A 22,029-nucleotide genomic window follows, 5' to 3' on the forward strand; every position below is an offset into this window, starting at 1 on the left:
GATTAGCAAAACATTCCCACAGTCAGCAAACCGCACTGGTATGATTTATTAGCAGCTAAAGTAGCTCTGAGATGGGAGGCAGTATAGTCCAGAGAATAATACCACTGAAAAAATAAAAACTTCAGAACAGATCTTTAAATCCTGGCTCCAGCACTGACTTACTAACTGACCTCCAACCAATCACCTCCCTGCTCTTTGCTTCAATTTCCTTAACACTAATCAGAGATTCACTTCAAAAAACATATTAAAACTGACAGAGAAAAAGTTTAAGGCAATGCAAATCAGAGTATCATTACTAAAAGTACATCAGATAAGTGTGTCTTAAAGTATGAGTAGACTTTCCAAAAGTTAGAAGCTTTTTTAATATTTAGAAATGCTGCCTGAAATTTAAAAAAACGTCTGTGGTCAAACACACTGGTTGCTAAAGACATCTACCAGGCTACTGCATCTTGACTGCTTTAACTAACACCTCATTTGCATCAATTCAGAACTCTTCTATCTCTTCCCACGAAGGCTGATTAAGGTAAGGATGGAAAAATGAGAGGAAAGACATGTTAAATTCTTTATTTCATAATACGTTGCTGTTGAGATACAACTCCCATGCTAAGGAAAGGTAAGCCATCAAACAGCAAAAGTAGCAATAAAACAGTTATCACAGAAAACAGCTGGTCTTCAGCATCCCCTGCTTCCAGCATGTGACTTGCTTTCCAAGGCAGGGAAATTTAGGGGAGCACTTTTTTTGTTCAGAAAATTGAAATTTAGATATTGGGGAACTTAGAATGTAGCCTAATTTTACAAAATACATATAACTCCCAGTGAGATTGCCCTGAATAAATAGTATAGGATACTATTTTAGGATACCACGTAACCAGCTAGCAGATTATAGCACAATAGTATTCTAATGTTTATTTGGAAGGGCCGTCTGAAGATCATCCAGTCCAACCTCCACTGCAAAAATGGGACTAAGCCCAACTCTAGACCAGTTAGAACATCATTATGTCCTTCTCTTTGGAAAATGGCTGTGGAGTGTCTGATCATCAAGATGCATCTCCCTGGATTTAGAACCTAAATCCACTGCTTTGGAGGAAACAGGTAAGTTGAAGGCGTATTTCCTTCTGAATGTGTGAACTGCCTGGTATAGTTATAATGAACTGCAGATCTGAGCTCACAGCCCTGTGGCTACAAAGAATGTACTGTGCACACTATGTACCTTGAGCACACAGTGAGACATACTGGTTCTACATCCATTACAGGGAAGTATAATACAGTAATGTGATTAATGCCATGCTGATCTAGCCCCAAAAGGTCTAAATATGCGTCTGTCTTTTGAATGAAAGTATCTGCAGGCCTGTGTGTGCTGTCTCTCTTAAATGAATGCAGGTGGAAACGAAGCATCTCTCCTATAAACAAAGAAACATGAGAATGACCTATCTGTAAGTTCAGATATTTACCAGCTGGAACTAACGCTTTCTAAACGATCTTTACCACCCCTTTAGTACCTTCTTGTTCTAACATTTCGGCCTCTAAAAAGACCTTCAATTAATGTCAATTGTTTAATTCTGGAAAGAAACCTCAAGATGCATTCTTTCTCATTCAATACCAAAGTCTTACTGTATTGATCATCTGTCAACTCATTTGATCTATTCTTGATCCATAATATTCTTATTATGCCTCTCCCCATTTTTCAGTGCTCATCCTTCTGTATTTTACCTTGTGATAAGTATAGCTGCATCAACTGAAGACATGTCTTCTCCCCAGCTTGTTGACATCTCTAAGTGTATATCATTTTTCTTGCCAAACTCTTCATGTTGCCATTTACAAAAACTTTCCAGCATTTTTTCTCCATGATGCCCAATATACATATCTGCCTGGAAATAATAATAAAAATATATTTTGTTAAAACTGTGATTCTGTAAATACAATTAAGGACATTCTTTGAGTGAAATAGCAAAAATATTCTTCTTTTCATGGCACAGTGTGCACACAGAAGAAAGATGGTTTCTGCTTCTGAATTTAAAACCATCCTTTCACATTAAAGTTGCACATGAAGACACTGCACTGAGATGCAGATCTGTTCACCTAATGTCTTGTCCCCTTTAATTGATGATTTTTCACTACCCAAAGAGAAGAAAAGATTAATGATGTGAAGATGAACATGAAGAAGACTTGAACATGAAATGAGACTTCTACACTTGCTGTGAGGACAGTGAAGAAAGAAACACTCACTAGAATTTATTTTTTTTAATTTGAAACATGGATAAGGGGTTCCTTTTTCCTCATGAACTAACTGAAATATGAACGGATTCCCTTAATACTTTGTAGAAATGAAGAAAGATCAAGTTGATATTTTCCTGAAATATGATATAAAACCACAGGTTCCCAAAAAGTGTCAATCAAGACATCAGCTAGCTTGTCTTTATGCAGAAAGAAAGAACAGTTTTTGAGATGATGTCTGAAAGGTGCAATGAAAGAACAGTGCTATACCATAGCAACTTTCATTTGTCTAGTGACTGGCTGACAAAGAACATCAATTCTCCTATTGTCTACCAGGTTTAAAGATATTTTTTTTTTTGCATTGAATTACATGAATTTACAAAAAGCAGAACATAAACAGATTTTGTAAAGATATAGCCAATGTCCATATGATTTAAAAAATTTTTTTTTTTTTTTTTACTGACTTTCAGCAGCAAGCACAGAAAAGTCTCAGTACATACAGTACATAGATTAGGAAAAGTGTGATCTTTACTGGGGCTGCCCAGGACTGTAAATAATTACGTAAATAAAAATGTAAAAGCAAACTAAAAAAATCTGTCAGCCATTGAAGTGAGTGAATATTGCTAGCCTGCACAGAGCAAAAAGTTAAAGTAGCATTACTCCCTACAGACTAACACAAAGATAATGCATACTTACCGGAGTTTCGTGAAGGAGGACAAGCTTAGTAACCCGAAGATTCACTTGCAGTCCAAGGCTCTTGTGCTGGAAAAGGTTAAAAACCTAAGATAAAAAACAGTAAATAAAACTAGGTGCTTGTATTGCACACAACACACTGTAGTCTAAAAATATCAGAACTCAAACTGTAAAATTCTAATATTTTAGTGTGACTGCTCTAATTTTCTGTAATGTCTTCAAAGCATTAATGTATTGTGTGTTGGTCTTTTGAAAGAAAAGTAGAGCTTAGGTGGTATTTCTTCTGGGAACACAGAAAAGGCTTTTCCCCAAAAAGGTCATAACCCCTTTTTAAAGTTTAGCCGGTTTCTCCAAACACGTAAGCATGAGATTCAACATGGCTAAGTACAGTGTCCTGCACTTTGGTCACAACAACCCCATGCAATGCTACAGGCTTGGGGCAGAGTGGCTCGAAAGCTGTGCAGAGGAAAAGGATCTGGGGGTGCCTGAACATGAGCCGGCAGTGTGCCCAGGTGGCCCAGAAGGCCAAAGGCATCCTGGCTTGTATCAGGAAGAGTGTAGCCATCCCCCTGTACTCTGCTCTGGTGAGGCCATACCTCGAGTACTGTGTGCAGTTTTGGGCCTCTCAGTACAAGAAGGACATCAAGGCCTTGAAGCATGTCCAGAGGGGCTACGAAGCTGTTGAAGGGCCTGGAGCACAAGTCCTATGAGGACAGGCTGGGGGAACTGGGGTTGTTTAGTCTGGAGAAGAGGAGACTCAGGGGAGACCTCATTGCTCTCTCTATACAGCTCTCTCTCTCTCTACAGCTACCTGAATGGAAGTTGTGGGGAGCTGAGGGTCGGCCTCTTCTCGCAGATAACTAGTCATAGGACTAGAGGGAATGGCCTCAAGTTGCACCAGGGGAGGTTTAGGTTGGAAATTAGGAGAAATTTCTCAGAAAGAGCAGTCAGGCATTGGAAAGGGCTGCCCAGGGAGGTGGTGGAGTCACCATCCCTGGGGGTATTTCAGAAAAGCTTGGATGTGGTACTTAGAGACATGGTTTAGTGGGTAATATTGGTGGTAGTGGGATGGTTGGACCAGATGATCTTGGAGCTCTTTTCCAACCTTAGTGATTCTATGATTCTAAGAGTATATTGTTCACAGGAAAATTCCTATTCAGTTAAATGTAGGATCATGGCAATAAGACTTCTCTTCAGGGAGAATAGTTGAAGTTTTTATCTCCTTCTTCAGGATAATCTTTCCTTGTACATTACAGATGCTAGTTTTCACTGCTTTAAGCACTAAATGAGTGCAATGAAGTTATATCTGGGAGGGGATGTAATGCATTACCCTTTTCTTTCTTTTTTTTTTTTTTCCATGCACTGTTTCATTCACAAAGTCCTAAATGTTGTTTTTTCATAGCAAGCATAGATCATGAGAAATCATTCGATACACCAGTTTCCCCAATAACACAGTGTGCTTCTAACCAAAAAATCACCTTGGTCAGCTCCCATTTTCTGGCCGCACTGATGATGATAGAAAACTACAAGGTACAGACAAGTCTGAAGCATCATGGTTTTGTACTGCAAAACACATGGATTAAATCTTGACAGCCAGCTGATGGTCATGTACTGACTACCCCTTTATAGGTGCTCAGTCAGAATAATTAAAAGGAGCAATGAAATCAGCCCACTATGTATGCATTAGCGTATGCACAGTGCATATGCACTATGCATGTATGTATGTTTGGGAAAACACCAAAATGAATTTTAAACTTCCTACCATGTTTAAGATGGTTAGAATAAACCTTCTGGCAGCATCTGTTCCATGATACGAAACCATAGCTGGATCTGCCACCACAACAGTTTCTATGTTGTACTCCTGAGGTAATTTGTAAGAGTATCGTTTTCCTCTTCCACTTTCTGACACTTTCTGATTCTTGGATTTTCTTTTATCTGCAACATAAAAACATTTCTTGATGAATTCACCCTTCAAAGTACCCCTATGGTACTTCTGGACTTGCTACCTGTGATTAGGACAGCACTCTGACTGCGTGGAATGTAATACTTATGATCAGTAATACACACTTATTTAGCACTGCTAATGCAATTAGGCTCAGGTTGAAGGCCTGATCTACATATGGATATTAGTTCACACCAGAAAAACAGGATTGTTATCAAGCTGCTCAAATAAAATCAGGCAGATTCTTTGCATCCTTTCACCTAACACATTTATAAAATAGTAAGTGCCTTCTAGATGGTTTGTGAGAGAAAGCTACATTAATATCAGGTTTAACAGAAAAGTAGTCTCACTGAGACTGCAGAATTACTATCTGCTCATCTCCATAAATCAGAGACAATATTTTGATGCAATTAACGTATCTTACTGTAATAGATGACAAATACAGATTTGCTACAAAAATAGTATCAAGAAAATATACATTTCACTGTTTTGTAAAGACGAAAGAACTTTCTAGTGAATCATATAAAGAATATGTAGGCTGCAAGTTTGTCAGAAAAAGAAAGTGAAGTTTTATTTACAGGATTAATGTACTAATACAAAGTCAGTGTTGCTGTCATTATAAACAGCTAATACAAAATAACAAAATATAATCCAGGTTTCTTCTAAACCTGCAGAAATCTCCAAATCTTAAACACAGTACATTTATAGTACGATAGAGGTTGCTGCTTTTGTTAATTTTAAGTTTTATCTCAAAAAAAAAAAAAAAAAAAGACAAAAAGACAACATCCCCATTATTAATTCAGTACCTATGGAAAAAGTAAAACTATTTACTCAGAAACATTTTGAACCAGAAAGTGGTCTGATATGCATACAACAGTTAACAATGCTATTGAAATTAATTTCATCCAAGACAAAATATAAAATGAAAACCCCTCTGGTAATAGTCAAAATCTGGAAGATCCTCTCAGAAGACATAAAACTTTGGGGACCGATCTTATTGAAGTCACTGAAATTAAATGAAATTTTTTCCAGCTTCTACAATGGAATATTGGTCTGTCTGTTTACAAGAAAAGTGATGCTCAAGATGACAATTGTAAACACATGTTCTGGAAACAATCAAATATGCATAAATTCTAAGGAAATGTTTTGCAATTAATCAGTCTCATCTTTAATAGGAAAGTTCCTTCAGTTCACTTTATAACACAAGAATATTCTCGAAAAACAAGTCACGTTTCAGGAAAGTGCTGAAAAAATACCTTAAAAATCACTTAAAGTACAAACTGACTTTAAAATATAAAATATCTGTGTAAGAAGGACCCATGATTTAACATAAACATATATGTATAGCATAGACTAAATTTAAATATAACATATATATACTTTTATGTGTAAATAGTATACTACAAGTACTATAGTACTTATACTGTATGTACTAAGAATCAATGCTTCAAAAATCATCTTCTGTAGTCAATTATTGAGAGCTACGTATGAGAGCGATTTAGGCCAGCCTACTACATTTTAGAAAGACTGTTTCCTGTACAACTAGTGAAAATGTAAGATTTGCAAACACAGATAAGCATACAATATTATTTTTTATATGAAAATATCATATAATCTCCAGAAATAAATAAAAGATTTGGTGTTTGATTTCCTAAGTAGAAACAACAGATGCATTCATAAATTAACTAATATTAATTTTAGCCTCTCTCATTTTGATACTTCAAACATTTGTTGAACCTTATATGTACAGCTAGCCCCAAACTTTTCTTATGTTTGATAACTGGATCTGTAGCCTAGTTCATAAAACATTATACATGTTTTTCTCACTCTTTGGAGAATCGTTTTTAATGAAACTACAGTGTCAGGATTTGCGCCAAGAAAACACACCCTATAAGCTATATAACCAACCTACCATGCAAACCTTTAATGCTGCAGGAGTAGGCTATAGCTCTATATTTAAGCAGTAAACTCATTTGGGTTAGAAAAGATCTCTCTTGAGCCATCTGGTCAATCCTGACTTCCTCCTAGGAGCAGTGATTGATTCCTGTACAGTTTCCAACCACATAGTTTATTCATTGTTCACTTCTTGCTCACTAAGAGCAGCTATTGGTTGAAAAGTTTTAATATCAACATGGCTGTTCTGAGAAGTTCGCTAACATACTTTTCTAAAGTTTTAGCTAGAGATCTACTTCTTGTTCAGAACTGACAGTAAGCAGCCCACTATTTAATACACCATTGTGCTAAACACTAAGATCAACACAGTCCCGGAAACTGTTGAATCCTCTTCAGGATTGTAGTGGATGAGAAGACTGTTCAGCTCCACAGACAAGCTGGCTGCAAGGGGCAGTGCCCCTCATTTGTCTCATATATCCGCCAGGTTAACAAACCAAAGGACAATCTGTTCTTGGCCAGTCAACCTTTTCCAAATTGCTGGCAGAATTCCCAATCATATGAGATCTCATTTATCTGAAAATTTTAGCTCTTCCCCCAGACCTTTGAATAAATATAATTGGTAATTTTGGCAGCAGTAGCATTCAAACGACTACTGTGATTACTGCCACATGCCAGGCAAAACAGGCATTAGGCAAAAACACCTGATTTTTCATACATTCATAAACAAGTAAAAATTGAAAAGAATTGCTCATTATTGAAGGTATAGTACATAAGAAACAGTAACTCCTCTAAAAAATACCTATATCAATAATGCCTGTACCAAGAAAATAAAAGTCAGATTAACTGAAAAAAAATGCTTCTTCAAATTAAAGATGTAAAATTCAGCTCAGAACTTACTTACACTGGCAAAATAAAATAATTTTCAGAAATTGCACAGGAATGTTCTGTGCATTAAGACTTTGATTTTTGGTACAACAATAAAAAACATGAAGATTTCGTATCAATGCATTACTTAAACTCACTATCTGTGACTGAAAGAAATCTAGAAATACTCCAGTACTAGCGCTCTAGCAAGAAAGCTAGAAATATTTGCAAGTATATTTGACATTCAATAGGCTATAAACCAAAAATAACAACAAGCATTAACAAAGCTAAAAAATTCCTCCTTCCCCCCCCCCGCCCCCCGCAAAAAAAAAAAGAATAACAGAAAGGACTGAATATTGAGCCACTGTAGCACGAGGTTGTCTAAAGTATCTGAGCCAACATCATGAAGAAGCTAGGACTACAAGACTCCTGGACATTTGCCAGCCTTCAGGCACAGGAGCTTTCTCTGTGTACACCCACTTCTTGCCCAGACCAGAGAGCCCACCACCATCCCTCCCTAGGCTTTGTATTCCCCAGGAAAAGAAGATGAGTACACTAGCCATACAGAAATTGCAGTATGGTGAATAGCACTCTGGCTGAATATCAAAGAGCTGATGAAGCCACGCACACAGCTGACCATAACTCTGCTTCAGTTTCGATATGGATTTAGAAGTCTTAATGCAGGAAGACAACTTGCTTCTGAACCAAGGAATGAGAACGAACACCTCAGGCAGCACCACTCTCTTCTAGTGCAATCTCAAAACTCTAGACCTATGATCAAGATTATTTATGCATAATTTCATGATTATCAGATAAAAACTGCATTTAGAGTAAGAACTAACAAAGCTCTCCCAGCTAACAGCCCAGTCTTCATCCCATGAAGTCAAACTTCTGCCTTTGATCCAGTTTGAACTTGCTTTTTTTTTTTTTTTTTCCTGCAAAAATAGCATTGGTCTAAGAGCACAATCTGCTCATAACTCAGAATAGCGTACTGCTGATTGTCAGAGAAGTAAAAGAAGCGGCTTCCAGTCTCTCAAACACAGAAGAGATACAATATTCAATATTCGATGCCAGCACTCTCATTCATTAGTCTGTGTGAAAAGGAATGAACATTTTAGAAGTTTATCTCTTTCCTCCACCCTGCAACCCTGAGTGCCTCACACATGTGCCACGACCTCAGTAAACTCTACAATCAACTTCAGGCTGGAACAAGAGCTTCATATTAAGCAGAAGGAAAAGAGCTTAGTTTTCCAATGTAGACCTTTGGTCTAATAGTAACTGCTTCTTTCCTGATTTCTCTGTAACAGACTTCTGATCTGGTTTGATTTCAAATGTTTCATGGGCCATGTGCTACAGAAGGTGTGGAGTGTCAGGTCTGTGTATATGCAACTGGCTCACATACGTAAATAAATCACACACGCATGCAATGAAAGGATATTCAAACACATTCCCACAAATCCAGAAAGCATGTGTTTCCATCAGCATGATTCTCTCCCTCCCCCAATTAGTAAAAAAAAAAACCCACCCCATTCACAAAAACAAGTTCTTTGTTCTCCCCAAACAAGTTTCCCTGTGCAGCATCTTGCAATCCAGCCCACAACAGTTACAGACAACAATACCTTCTTTGATTGCCTCCTCTAGTTCTGCATGAAAAGCCATTATATCCAATAGTTATCTTTCAACACCTCCAGTACCGACATTCATTCCTTTTAATAATTACAATTCATCATTGGCAATATATATTTGCTTGATATGTAGCCAGTCTTTGAGATCAATTTGACTCAAAACCAGCAGCAGAAATACCTGTTCCAGGACACCAATTCTGACATAAGTACTGTAGAAGCAGGAGATCCTGCTGTCAGACAGATCCATACTGCTGAGAAATTGCCAGACTGCCAAGAAAACAGTTAGACTGTGTCACACAGCTACAACTCTATACAGGACAGCTGCATGAAACCTAAGCATATCAGTGTGCCCAGTATTTCAGCTGTTTTATCTTTGTCTTATTAATCTACTTAGTTTAGGATTTGACTTAAATTTCTCTAATATTGCTGTAAAAGCTCTTTTTTTTTTTTTTTTTTTCTAGGATTCACCTTTAAGGCTGTGCCCACAGCATGAATTTTCTGGTGATATTAGCTACGGAATATCAGACCACCAAGCTGCTCCTGGCATAGACAGCACTTTTATCAATGTAACTTACTGCAGCTCCAATAAGTAAAATAATCTGTAATAGCACAGTGAGAGACTAGTACTGCTAGTGCAACAGAACCAGATAGAAACTGCAGACATTTCAAACCCCCTAGCAAAAAGGTTACGCCAGTAGATGCCTAATCAGTTATGTACAGCTTAAGTTATTTTGAAATTACATGCTAGTAATAAAGATAATGAAATTTACTTCAAAAAAATATTTGAATCTCTGTTGACAGACTATTTGCACCAAGTCAGAGCCTTGGGCATAAGATTATCAGAACAGAGTAAGCTGATTTTTCCATTTTAGAGCACAAGAGAAAGTGAAAGGATGACTGGTAATGAACATGACAGAAAAATAACTTCCTTACAGAAGAGTCTGCATCTTTATTCATTTCCGTACATATCGCGGATTTCTGTCTCTGAGATGCCTCTCTCCACTTCCCTACCTGCATGTGCACACACATGCATGCTTTTCATTTTCTCTGTTTCTCTCAGCCCCAAACACATGCAGGCACACGTGTTCTAACTCACTTAGCACTAACAATGATCATAAGAATATCATAAGAATAACCAGCTTTACATTATGTAGTGACAACTTTTGTTAATATAGAAAACTTTGCTTTTAGATAAGCAGTGGTAATGTAATACAATGTCAATAAGAGAAATATAGAGCCTGGTGGAGTAAGTTACATGGCATTTACTTAGTTCTTCTTAGTAACAACAAAAAGAGCCTTGCTTTGCCAATTCATTTTTATTTCAACCTTTGGATGGAAGCCAGTAATTCCAGAAGGTTTAAAAAAAAAAAAAAAAAAAAGCTGTCAAGTCTACTCTGTAACCATATAAAACAGACAGTGCGCTAGAAGTGTTCACCAGGAACCACACAGCCAAAGAATAGTTTAGGCTGGAAGGGACATCCAGAGGTCAGCTAGGTTAACCCCTGGCTCCAAGGTCTCTTGTGAGCCACTTCCAGCAACATTTTATAAATCACTGAGGATGCAGACTCCACAGACTCTCAAGGCATTGCCTGCCATCCGTGATAAGGATTTTCTTCCTATGTGTCCAACTGAAATTGCCCAGAATGGTACTTAGAACTGTTGTCTTTCATCCTGTCATAGCACACCTCTAAGGAAAGTCTGGCTCTATCTTCTCTCTACAGCCGCTATCAGCACCAGAAGACTGCACTTGCACCCACCCTTCTTCTTTCTTCACCAGGTTGGAAGAACAACTTTGAAGGGAAGAAATTTCCTACTACCTCACCCCAAATGACAGATTCCAGCTCTCTAGCCATATCAGGTTCCTTTGCTATTTCTCTACAATTTCTCAATATTTCTCTTTTACAAGGTTAGGAGACATGAAGAGAAAAAAAAAAAAAAAAGATTTCATACAACAGCATTAAAAATATCCTCAGCTCATGCTGAGGATATCTAAAAGAAAAGAAACTGATGATGAAACAAGAATAACAGAGTATCATCTTTCACAAAAGCCTTTTTTTTCCTCTCCAGTGAACATAACTAAGTGATCCCTATGTACCAAACTTGGTTGAAACCCTTCTACTTGAAAAACTGTTTCTACCCTCGATTAAGGTTGTATCACACAGTTATTTTAAGTGGCAATCATAAAACAAGAATGCTGTTATAAAGATCATTTACATTCAGTGTCAAACTTATTTGGAAGTTCAAAACATTAACAACTGAAACTGGAATGAACTTTGCTCATGTTTTAAAACTGAAAATTGAGTACAAGCACTGCACATAGCAAGCAAACCAGCAACTACCAAGACAATAGAGAGGACAAAGAAATAGGGTGTAATTGAAATTAAAAATGGCCAAAATGTTTCTAATTTCAAATATAATTGGTCATTTAAGAAGCAGTGTGTATTCTTCAACTGACAGTTCCCTCTTCTGACAGGTGAAACTTCATCCTTAGCATGCCATCCTGAAGTTCACCATAAGTTACTACTACAGGAATAATCAGATATGCTTTTGTTGGTTTTGTCGCCTTTAACTATTATCTACATATCTTAAAAATATGTCCACTACATTAAGTCTGTTCAGTGAGATTTGTATATTACCTGTAACAACACCACAGTAGTGATTCTGAGAAGCTGGCTTTTCAGTTATTTTCTCCTCTATGGACCTTTTTCGTCTGTACACCCTGTGAGCATGACCTGTCACAGCCAAAGTGCGATTGAGTGGCTCAATAAATATGAAGTCCTCATTAATCTGTATAAACCCCATCTGCAAAGGAAAACAAAAGGAACACATAAGATAAGAATTAAATAAACTATATAGTTGTGCACACAGTTCTGCAGAAGAAGGAAAAAAAACACACATACACCCCAAAAACACACACACACACACACAAAAAAGCTCCATTTAAGAAAAACCTTTGTTTTAGTAACCTTACTAGCAAGGTGACTACCTTCATATTTTACAAGTCCTTTTACTTCAGTGGAATAAATTTCATTTATTTCAACGAAATGTGTGGGTGGGTGGCTACATGCCAGTAGCAGATGCTCAGTAAAAGATCTGGAACGCTAAAAGCTTGCTTTGGGAGACCCAAGGGGTCATTTAAATATGTACAGCATGTACAGAAAAGTCTATACATGAGCTCTATAACTCAGTGTATTGTCAAATTTTTTGATAATTATATTTAATGAAAAAGCAGGAATAATTTAGGCAGTAAGAATACATCCTGAACAATTATGAAGCTTGAAAAAAATTATGACTCCTTTTGCACATTTTCAACTTAAGTAAGTAAGTAAATAAATAAATAAACAAACAGACAGCAATCCCTCCCAGGTTGCCAGCAGCTAAAACAGAAAAACTCTCTATTATGGCCATTTAAATGGTTAGCTTTTTTTTTCCCCCGCCATGTTTATGCACAGAAACATACATAAAAATCTAACATACCACATGCATACCTACTATGACAAGAGTTTGGTCAAAGTTAAAATAAACAAACAAACAAAAACTTATTTATATAAATACCATGCAACTCTAACTCAGCTTAAACTACTAAACTCCCAAAACACACAGGTTCCTATCAGAGTCACTAATGCTTGGTGCTTGTCCTTTCTTTTTCCTCTTGAATACATCATCAGCAAGACTGACAGTGGAATTTATCATTCTCTAAACCAAAACATGTATTAAACAGTTTTACTACAAAAAGAAAACGCTGCATATCTGGCTAAAAGAATCAAAGAACTCTTCTGTGTATTTCCATGTAGTACAAATAGACAGAAATAGAAAATAATTTTGTCTCTTCTGGAATTATGTAGACACCATTATCACGTTGGATATTCTGCCTGACATACAGATAAATCAAAAAGAAATTCTGATCAAAGCAAGAAAATAAAATGAAATTTTATAGGTGTTACAAAGTATGACTTCCTTCAAACCAGTGTTTACTTTAAGAACAAACACAAGAACAACAACAACAAAAAAAAATCTCTCTTCACTTTCACATTAAATAAAAGTGAGTACATGTATTTAATTTTTCAGTCAGACACACTAGCTGTAGAATCCTGAACAGCTGTTGGAAGTTCATCATTAACATTGTACAGAAACTTAAAAGTAGCTGAGTTTGTTTGTTTTCTTTTCTTTTTGCATGTACTTTTTACCTCAGTTTACCTTCACCATGAGCTTTGGACGTTACACAGAAGGTCAGCTATGTTCATACTATCAGGTACTTTCTGTACACCTACCAGATGGCACTCCTCTGTTATGTGGAGCATAATGTTACCTCTATAAGTTTACCCTGATGTAACAATTAAACAAAATTAAATTAAGCTAATATTTAACTATAAATAGTAAAGTTAAATGAAGTATCATTTAAAAGTATAATTCTCAAATATATGTAAAATGCATAAAACACTTTCCTTTGATTTTTATGTCTAACCCTGAATTTTACTCAGGCATCTTTTGTTTGTTTGTTTGTATAAGTCATTATTTATGCTAGTAAGATTTGAAATATGCTGATAAATTCTGGATTTAGAACAGATACGTATATTTGACTCATGCACCTACACAAAAGGCCTTAGCCCTCTAATCTTCAACAAAGATTGAATCATAAGACATCCAGCATATTTCTTCCATCTTCATTCCCTTTGCTGTGAAATGAAAATACAGCTTTAAGATGCTGTTCTTCAGATTGCCATCTAGACATATTGAGAAGCTGCGTCGAGATCACTGACATTTTACATTGGTTTTCAGCTCCTTACATAAACTGAACATTAGTCCATCAGTACAGAACTCCTAAAATTATACTCAGTGTCCTCGACCATAAGTTAAAGAACTGAAAACTGATGTAAAGTTTATTGAATAAAACTAACTTCAGTTACATATATTCAAATAGGTAGTTGTAAGATAAATTTGGGTAACCAAATATGTTTGTGATCATTGTGACTACTTTCAAAAACACATCACTATTTCTCCACCTCTTGAACAATTTCATACGTAATAAAGAGAAGTTGAATCCCTATCCTTGTAATCATGCTCCTAATTTTTCATGATCATTACAAGTGGAGTTAAGAGTATCTTCTACTATAAATCTGAACACAGAAAATAGAGAAATGCAAAACCAGGCATTCAAGCACCACACTTTGAAAGTTTTTTCAGATATCGGATGCCAATTGGATGCTAGGACTAAATACAGACTTCAGTCAAAATGGCAAAACCCCTATGTCATGAAAATGCATAATGAAGCAAAGACTAAAAAATGCATGAAATAATGTGCAACTGGGCTAGCACCAGGTAGCTTTTGGTAAGTGAGTTCTGAGGAACTGATCCATTTCACCAATATCAACTGAATAGCTAACAGTGCTCGTAGCTGCAATTGAAAATCTTACTAGGATGGTGGACTTACCTCAAGCAAAAATAACATATCATGTACTTTTTTCCCACTGCATTCATTTATGTCTGCATTTTCAAGTTTCTAACCTGAGTAAGACAAAACTTAAATACATCTCAGTGGAGTTCATGCCCAGGACAACATCATTTGGCAAAAAATTCTTCAAACCTCCTAAGAAAGAATGAACTGGGTACTTGTCCTGCATCTTAACCAATCTACACAACATAGTGAGACCTTAAAACTATAGGGCAGACTTCATCAAATGAGCATGCAGAGTATTAAATGGAACTAAGTATGCACAGTCTGAAATGGACACACATCCACCACATGTATTTTAGAGTGGACATTTGCCCTCATAAGTAAAAGTTTTCTACAACATACATTCACATATCAAGACCATTCACTTCCTTAAAATAAACCAATGCAAAACACCAATTGAAAACAGTAGTCCTGAAAGAAGACCAAATATTTGCTTTTATCTAAAATAAGAAGAGCTGACATCTAAAACATGTCAATACTCACAAAAACAGTAGGCGAGTTAGATTTCTTAAGTAAGAAAACTGTTATTTTATTACATCCAACTGGATCACACAGATCAGAGATGAAGAAAGAAAAAATCTGAATATTCTGGGCAACTCCAACTGGTGAAAGACTTCATAACAGAAGCTATTCTGGCACATTACTTCAAATTATCTATGTTATAACACTCATGCTACCCTTTTCTTTCCAGCATTCCTTTTCTAAAACTACAGCCTATTATTTTTTCCTGTTTGGAGTATACATAAGGATATGACTTTCTGTCAAGTACCTGTGAAAACCTGAAGTAATATTACCATTTCTAATAAAATGATATTGCCATGAAAAAATACACAAACATAGAATTTAAATTAATGTGTGAAGACCACCTATGCATATAGTCATCAGATACTGGGCATAAGCCAAGAAATTTCTTGATTAGCAAATAACTTTTTTAATTCCTACATTTTAATTCCTTCCTTGCAAACCAATTCAGAGTAGCAGCTTATTATCACTCAAAGTTGAAACAACTCAGATTTTGAACATAATGATGTTTCTTGCAGAATTTACACAACTAAGTAGTGAAAGAAAGTAATAAAAATGAATATGCTTTCCTAAGAACTGCAAAGTAAGATAAAGGGATTTTTTTTTCTTTGCTATCATTATCACAAAAAATGGGGTAGCAGAAAAATATTCATGAACGTGTACTACACCCAGAGATTAAGTGGTTTCCATTTTAATATCCTAGGATATTTTAACATCCCAAAGAAGAGTTAGGGCACAGATAATACTGTCAAAAAGAAGACTTTAGATACCAGAAAAATTTTATCAAATTGCATCTTGCCAATATGTTGTATTTTCTTCACAGAGGTTCAGTGAAATGCAATAATAAATGAAGACATCATGACACAGACTTCAAAGAAATGGCAGAAACATCAGAATGTTTTTTTAAAGAAAGCAGTTTGCAGACTCTGAAGGATGAGTTCTCAGTGGTCTACAATTTAGCATTAGTCACTTAAGTAGTAGTAATTTTTAACCCAGTTGCTTGGCATATCAAAGGAAAATGCTTTACTCCCCAAGAAACTCCCCAGGTGGGCTGACCTTTGCCACCTGCCAGACACCCACCTAGCTGCTCTCTCTCACTTGGATAGTAAGAAACGAAGACGTATTAAAACACCACCTCCCCTTCCCACCCCATGTGGGGCAGGGGAGGATGAGGAGTATGGTCAGCATGCTCTCTGCTGCTCCCTCTTCCTCAGACTTTACCCCTGGTTCGGTGTGGGTTGTCCCCATGGGCTGCAGACCCTCAGGAGCTCCTGCAGGGGCTCTCCAGAGGTTGCAGTCTCCTTCAGGGCACATCCACCTGTTGTGGCCTAGGGACCTCCACAGGCAGCAGTTTGGATATCTGCTTCAGCATGGTCCTCTCCATGGGCAGCAGGGAGATCTCTGCTCCAGTACCTGGAGAACCTCCTCCTCCTCCCCTTCCTTCTCTGGCCTTGCTCTCTTCATGGATGTTTCTCACGTTTTTTCCTTCCCTCCTCACACGTTTTACTCCTTCTTACATACATTGTCACAGAGGTGATAGCCCCCTGTTGCCAGCACCTGCGTACCTGCACCCAGTACAGCCATTAAAATAATGATTAAAAAAAAAAAAAAACCTATGGAACTAGAACAGGACTTGAAACAAGCCTGCCATACTGCTCATACTGACAATGCACGAAGCAGTAAGACTTATGTATCTGCCTACCTCCTGCGGGTTATTACTATCAGCTGTACGCTTGCATTTACACATATGTATCTAATAATGGTATGTTCCTCAAAACAAGCAGTAGATTCAAAATTTCCTAATTCTCATATGAAATAAGACTCCCACTGTGTTACACCTTTCCTGCTTTTTTTTTTTTTTTTGTCTCTTTTTTGATTCCACAAGCATCTCAAACTAGGTATCCGTAAAAAGTGGGCATAACATTGCCCTGTCATGACCTCAACAAAAATCTTCCCTGCAGTTCACTCTCTGCTGTCTTGTGAAGCAGATGCAAGTCATGTGCAAGGACCAACTGTTCAAAGCTGCACTTCACAGCCTTACCATGCTGCCTAAGGAACAGAGCAAGACTGTCTGAGGAAAAATTCATTCATATCAGATGGAGAAAGTCTTCAATATTGAAACCATCAGCATCCAAATATTCATGTGAGAGATGGATCAGTTCCTCAGAACTCAATTTATGTCATCTATAGTATAAAAACGAAAATTTCTTCAATGTACATTGGAAAAGATTATTCTTATTTACTATTTCAATACTTGCCAATTTTAAAACACATTGTGGTAATTTAAGGCTTTGTACTCTTAGGAAAATATCTCAGAATTTAAGATTTTAGTACTGAGGCAAAATCTTTAATTTACATATTGGTGTCCTGTCTGAAGCAGGTTTTCCTCCGTGATTTTAAAACTCAAGACTAGTATCAGTATCATGATTCCAACAGCGCTACCAGGACTTGACTATAGCTGAAACACAGCACAAACAAAAGCCTCTAACTCTCAGTAAAGCACACAACAGAGCAAGCTCAAACAGCTTTTCAAACTGCAAATAACAGAGTAAGCACTTCGCATGTTCTTGCTATTCAAAGAAGCAACAGCTTTCTGTCTTTAAGTACCTTCATTGCTGAAGGCTGAGGAAACAATTCATAAGTGCCAGCAACTTCTGTCTCCAATTAACTGCATTTCCGGGCTTTGCACAGTATACACATTGTACTTTTCCTAGACGTTTTCTCTGTCTACCTGCTTCTTCCAAACTGCTGCACAGAATTAGGAGCAGTAAGACCAGGGGGAGGGGCAGCATTATCTCTACTGACAGGCTTTCAGTGCTGAACTGAGACTTAAACCAACCCTTTCTGTCCTTTTAGTGCTAGGATTGGGCACTATGTAAGTATATGTACTTATGCATAATGTCATAACTTATAGCCCTGATAGAGGGAAAACAGTCAGACTGTTACGCAGACACTATTAAGATCAAAGCGTGCCTTCAGTACTGGCCCCAAAATTTAAGATCTGTAGAAATAATCTTTTCATATTTTTTTTTAACTCTTGCAAATAAGACAGCAAGCAGAGGACTTTAAGTAGACATTACCCTGAATCTTTGGTAAAATCACTCCCTGCAGGATTCCATTCTCATTATATTTAAGATGATGACTACTTTTATCGACACAAGCTGATACTGCACATGTGAAATCATTTCTTCATTTCTGATAGGTATGAATGAAGTTGTGGAATAGTGAAGCATGCAAAATTGAGATGGGTTAGCACCCCCATTTCAATGGGTGCTACTATTCACATAACTTTACCCTGCTGAGCAAGAATCTCTCAAGCAGAAAGTGGAGAGTGAAGTGTAAATTGCTCTCAGAAAGGCCACCAATCTAACAGAATCTCATTCGTTGAAAAGAAAATGAAGTAAAGGAGACCAATGGATAAAGAAACTATAGATGCCAGGTCCACCCAGACAGAGTTTGTGGTTATTCCCCCTAAACCTTCCATTTCCCCATTAATTCACTGCCAGCCAAACCCTAAGATGTTTGGCATTTCCGCCAGATTCCAAATTTCATGTTTCTGAGCCAGAAATAAAATATTTCCTTTTTTAGACCTAAGTCTCCCTCTGTAAACACACTATTAGAAATTACTTTTGTATTCAGTACAAGTGCTGCCTTAAATTCACAGTATTCTAATATTTGCAATGATTTTTAAACTGTCCTCACAATGCAGGATGATATCTAAACAAAGTACAGTCCAGTTAAGAAGTAACTACAAACAGTCATTCACTACGTCCACAATAAAAATGTTTTAGTAAGGCTGTGCAAGTGCAATAAATTATTTTGTAACTCGTTTGAGATCTGTCACATTATATTTCAGGTGTTAGCTTTACTGAATGTAAATATCTAAAGTAGATTTTAGCACTTGTCCCTTTCTTTACTGTCTGAAGACAATTGAAATATTTTCAAATATTACAAGATTTTTTTTACAGGGCTCTCTTTCAACAAAAATACATAAAGTGCATCATTTCTCAGAATTTCCCTTCTCAAATCTTGATATCCCATTTCTCCGGGAAATCTTTCATCTAGCAAAGTTGTTCTCACCCTACTTTGCCAGGCTGGCTGATCACTTACACCACTGAAAAAATTGCTGACTGACAATATTAAGAACATCTATATTAAGCACATATGAACCAGTGGACTAGGCCAGAATAAAGGTCCATACTGTAAAGTATCATCTCTCTGACAATGCAGAACAGTAGATAACAAGAAAGAATATAAGAACAGAGCAAACGTCTGTTATACACTCATAGCCTCCACAAACTCCAGTAGCTACTAGTTCCAGTAGCTTTTCAGTACGCATAAACTTTAGGTGGAGTATAAAAAAACAGATCAATTCCTCATCCTCACATATGTTCATTTCCAAGATTACAACTACAAAAGTAGTATTAAAGACTCATTTGCCACACATGAAGGATTCAAGTTCTTGAGTATGAGGAAGGATGACTAGATAATAAAGGAAAACTAGTTAGCTTTCTTTTTCCAACCACAGTAAATAAGATCTCAAAAACAAATCAAGAACATTGGTAAAAATTACACTAAGAAAAAGCTGCAAAATGATCTACTAAGATCCTTAACTACTGAAGGTCATTTAATTTTCAATGACTTACAGAACCCACTTTATTTTGACATTTATTTTAGAAAGTATCCTTTCCCCCACCTTATAATGAGTAACACATCCATACAAATGCTGTTCTTGTGATCCCTCCATTGCAAGTGCTTACAGACATAGTTGGTCAAGCCCACTGCTGTCCTTAAGTGAACCAGAACTTGAAGAAACTAACAGATTTGTAGCTTTGGAAATGAGTCAATGCTGTCAAATATTTAATAGTGATCTTGCAATTCATTGAACTTAATAGTTTCTTAAACATCACTTGATAGTTGTGACAACTATAACATACCTTGGAAACCAGGCATTTGAGGCAGTGTGATATATGGTCACAACTATGAAACTGACAGGGATATGAAATACCTGTTGTTTTTTATTCAGGTTTTTCAGATGTTCAGTGGGACCTTAAAACAGTCTGCTTTGATACAGTGACAGTTTCCCCATTACACTAAAAAATAACTTGTATCTTGCAGTCTGAAATCCCTTTGCGCATCTCCAGTCTTCTCTCCCACCCCACAAATATCTTTCTTTATCAACGTACACCACATCACACCTCCTCAAAACAAAACCTCTACCCCTAGGATCTCCTATGCTTCTACCAGCAATACTTTGCTGCCCTACCTCCACAGCCAAAGTGTGCCTCTTCCATTATGGCCTACTGGACTGCCCATATTTCTTGCAGGTGATGTGAAGCACAAAAAAACTGATTTCTTTACACAAGGTACTGTCATTCAGCTACTTGATGGTATCTTACCTCTGTGCTATGTAGAATTCCCTAATTCTTCAGCTATCATTATAAGACAACAGATATTGGAGGATGCAAATTATGTCACCTGTAGTTTTATCAGATGTTCTCTAAAATGATGTTAACAATGAATATCCACTATACAGTAGCCACTCCTGTGACTTTTTTTTAGTATCTTCAGAATATTTTTTAATGGTCACATACATAAAACATCTCACATTTACAAAACCCATCTGGAAATGCAAGAAATATCACATGATTTTCAAAATCAGTTCATATAGCTGTACACTCTGAAGATTACTAGGAAATATTCAGTAATAAAATTCCAAACATGACAGATTATATAAGGTGAATTGTACCAAGATACAGGCAGAATTAATTTTTCATCGCCCTTTCCTTTTCCATAAAAAATGCTTTGGCAATCTATTGATTCTATCTAACTTTTCCCTTTTCTTTCTGAACTGTGCTTATAGATGAAAAGTTCCAACTCAAGGTTAAATCAGCAACACCAGAAACACATGTATATTGTATTGTATGTGCTGTTAAACCATAACAATAACAATAAAAATAAAATAAAAATAAAAATAAAAATAAAAATAAAAATAAAAATAAAAAATCCAGGATACCAAATACTGCAGCACTGTCAAAATAAAGTTCCAACAGCAACATTGACTTTTGCTCAAAGTGAAATTCTATGATTTTTTTTTTATTATTTTTTCTAGCTCTGCAACAGGAATGCTACATTACTTTCCTTTAAAAGCTTTACTTCAGATAACAGTTTTTAATGTGAAAACTAAATGCATCTTATCATTTTGGATGAGGATGATGAAGCTCTTCCTGTCAGAAGAAAGGAAAACTTTTTATTAGACCTGTACAAGACTCTATACCTTTTAGCTTCCTACTTGCTGAAGAGCAGTAGAGAAGTAGCAAACTTACTTTGTGATTAGAATATCTCAGCAGGAACATACTGCTTCATAACCATGCACCAGATTCAATGCCTTCAGGCTTCCCATTAGTTTCGAGTTCTGAATCTTAGTTACTCAGTTCTCAGTGACATGCAACCTATCTTCTTAAAAGACTCTAAAAAAATCTTTAAAGATTCTAATGGCATTTTGCTAATATGCAGCTAAGCTAAGAAAAGGCATCTAAATTTCAGCAGGGAAGCCAGTGACAATCTGTAGTCTGTGAGAATCACACAGCTATGCAAAAAACCTACTTTCACAACTAGTCCCAAATAGCACTAATTTGTGGAATAAGCAGTTCACATTACTTTTCCCCCAAAACATTGTAAAATCTGAGATTAGAAAACAGACCTCTCAGACTAGAGTGTGCAGATAAGTACTCAGACCTCCAGGATAAAGGCTCAAAATTTGGGATTTTTGTAGAGTGTGTTGGGAAATTTCTATCTCACATGTGAGAAAATTAACCTTA

At 36.6% G+C, this 22,029-nt stretch overlaps 1 protein-coding gene across 1 annotated transcript in view; it reads right to left on the bottom strand.

Annotated features, from left to right (window-relative positions):
* The window catches only part of ADAMTS19 (ADAM metallopeptidase with thrombospondin type 1 motif 19), a 164,945-nt gene that overhangs the window by 120,567 nt on the left and 22,349 nt on the right, over positions 1-22,029 (bottom strand). The window contains exons 3-6 of the mRNA XM_035569920.1: positions 11,868-12,033; positions 4,670-4,842; positions 2,911-2,994; positions 1,711-1,868 (exon numbers count right to left, since the gene is read on the bottom strand). Coding sequence (XP_035425813.1) covers positions 1,711-1,868; positions 2,911-2,994; positions 4,670-4,842; positions 11,868-12,033 — 581 coding nt within the window. The remainder of the gene's footprint in view (positions 1-1,710; positions 1,869-2,910; positions 2,995-4,669; positions 4,843-11,867; positions 12,034-22,029) is intronic.

This window comes from Cygnus atratus, chromosome Z (assembly GCF_013377495.2).
Source record: "Cygnus atratus isolate AKBS03 ecotype Queensland, Australia chromosome Z, CAtr_DNAZoo_HiC_assembly, whole genome shotgun sequence".
NCBI classification, from domain to species: Eukaryota; Metazoa; Chordata; class Aves; order Anseriformes; family Anatidae; genus Cygnus; species Cygnus atratus.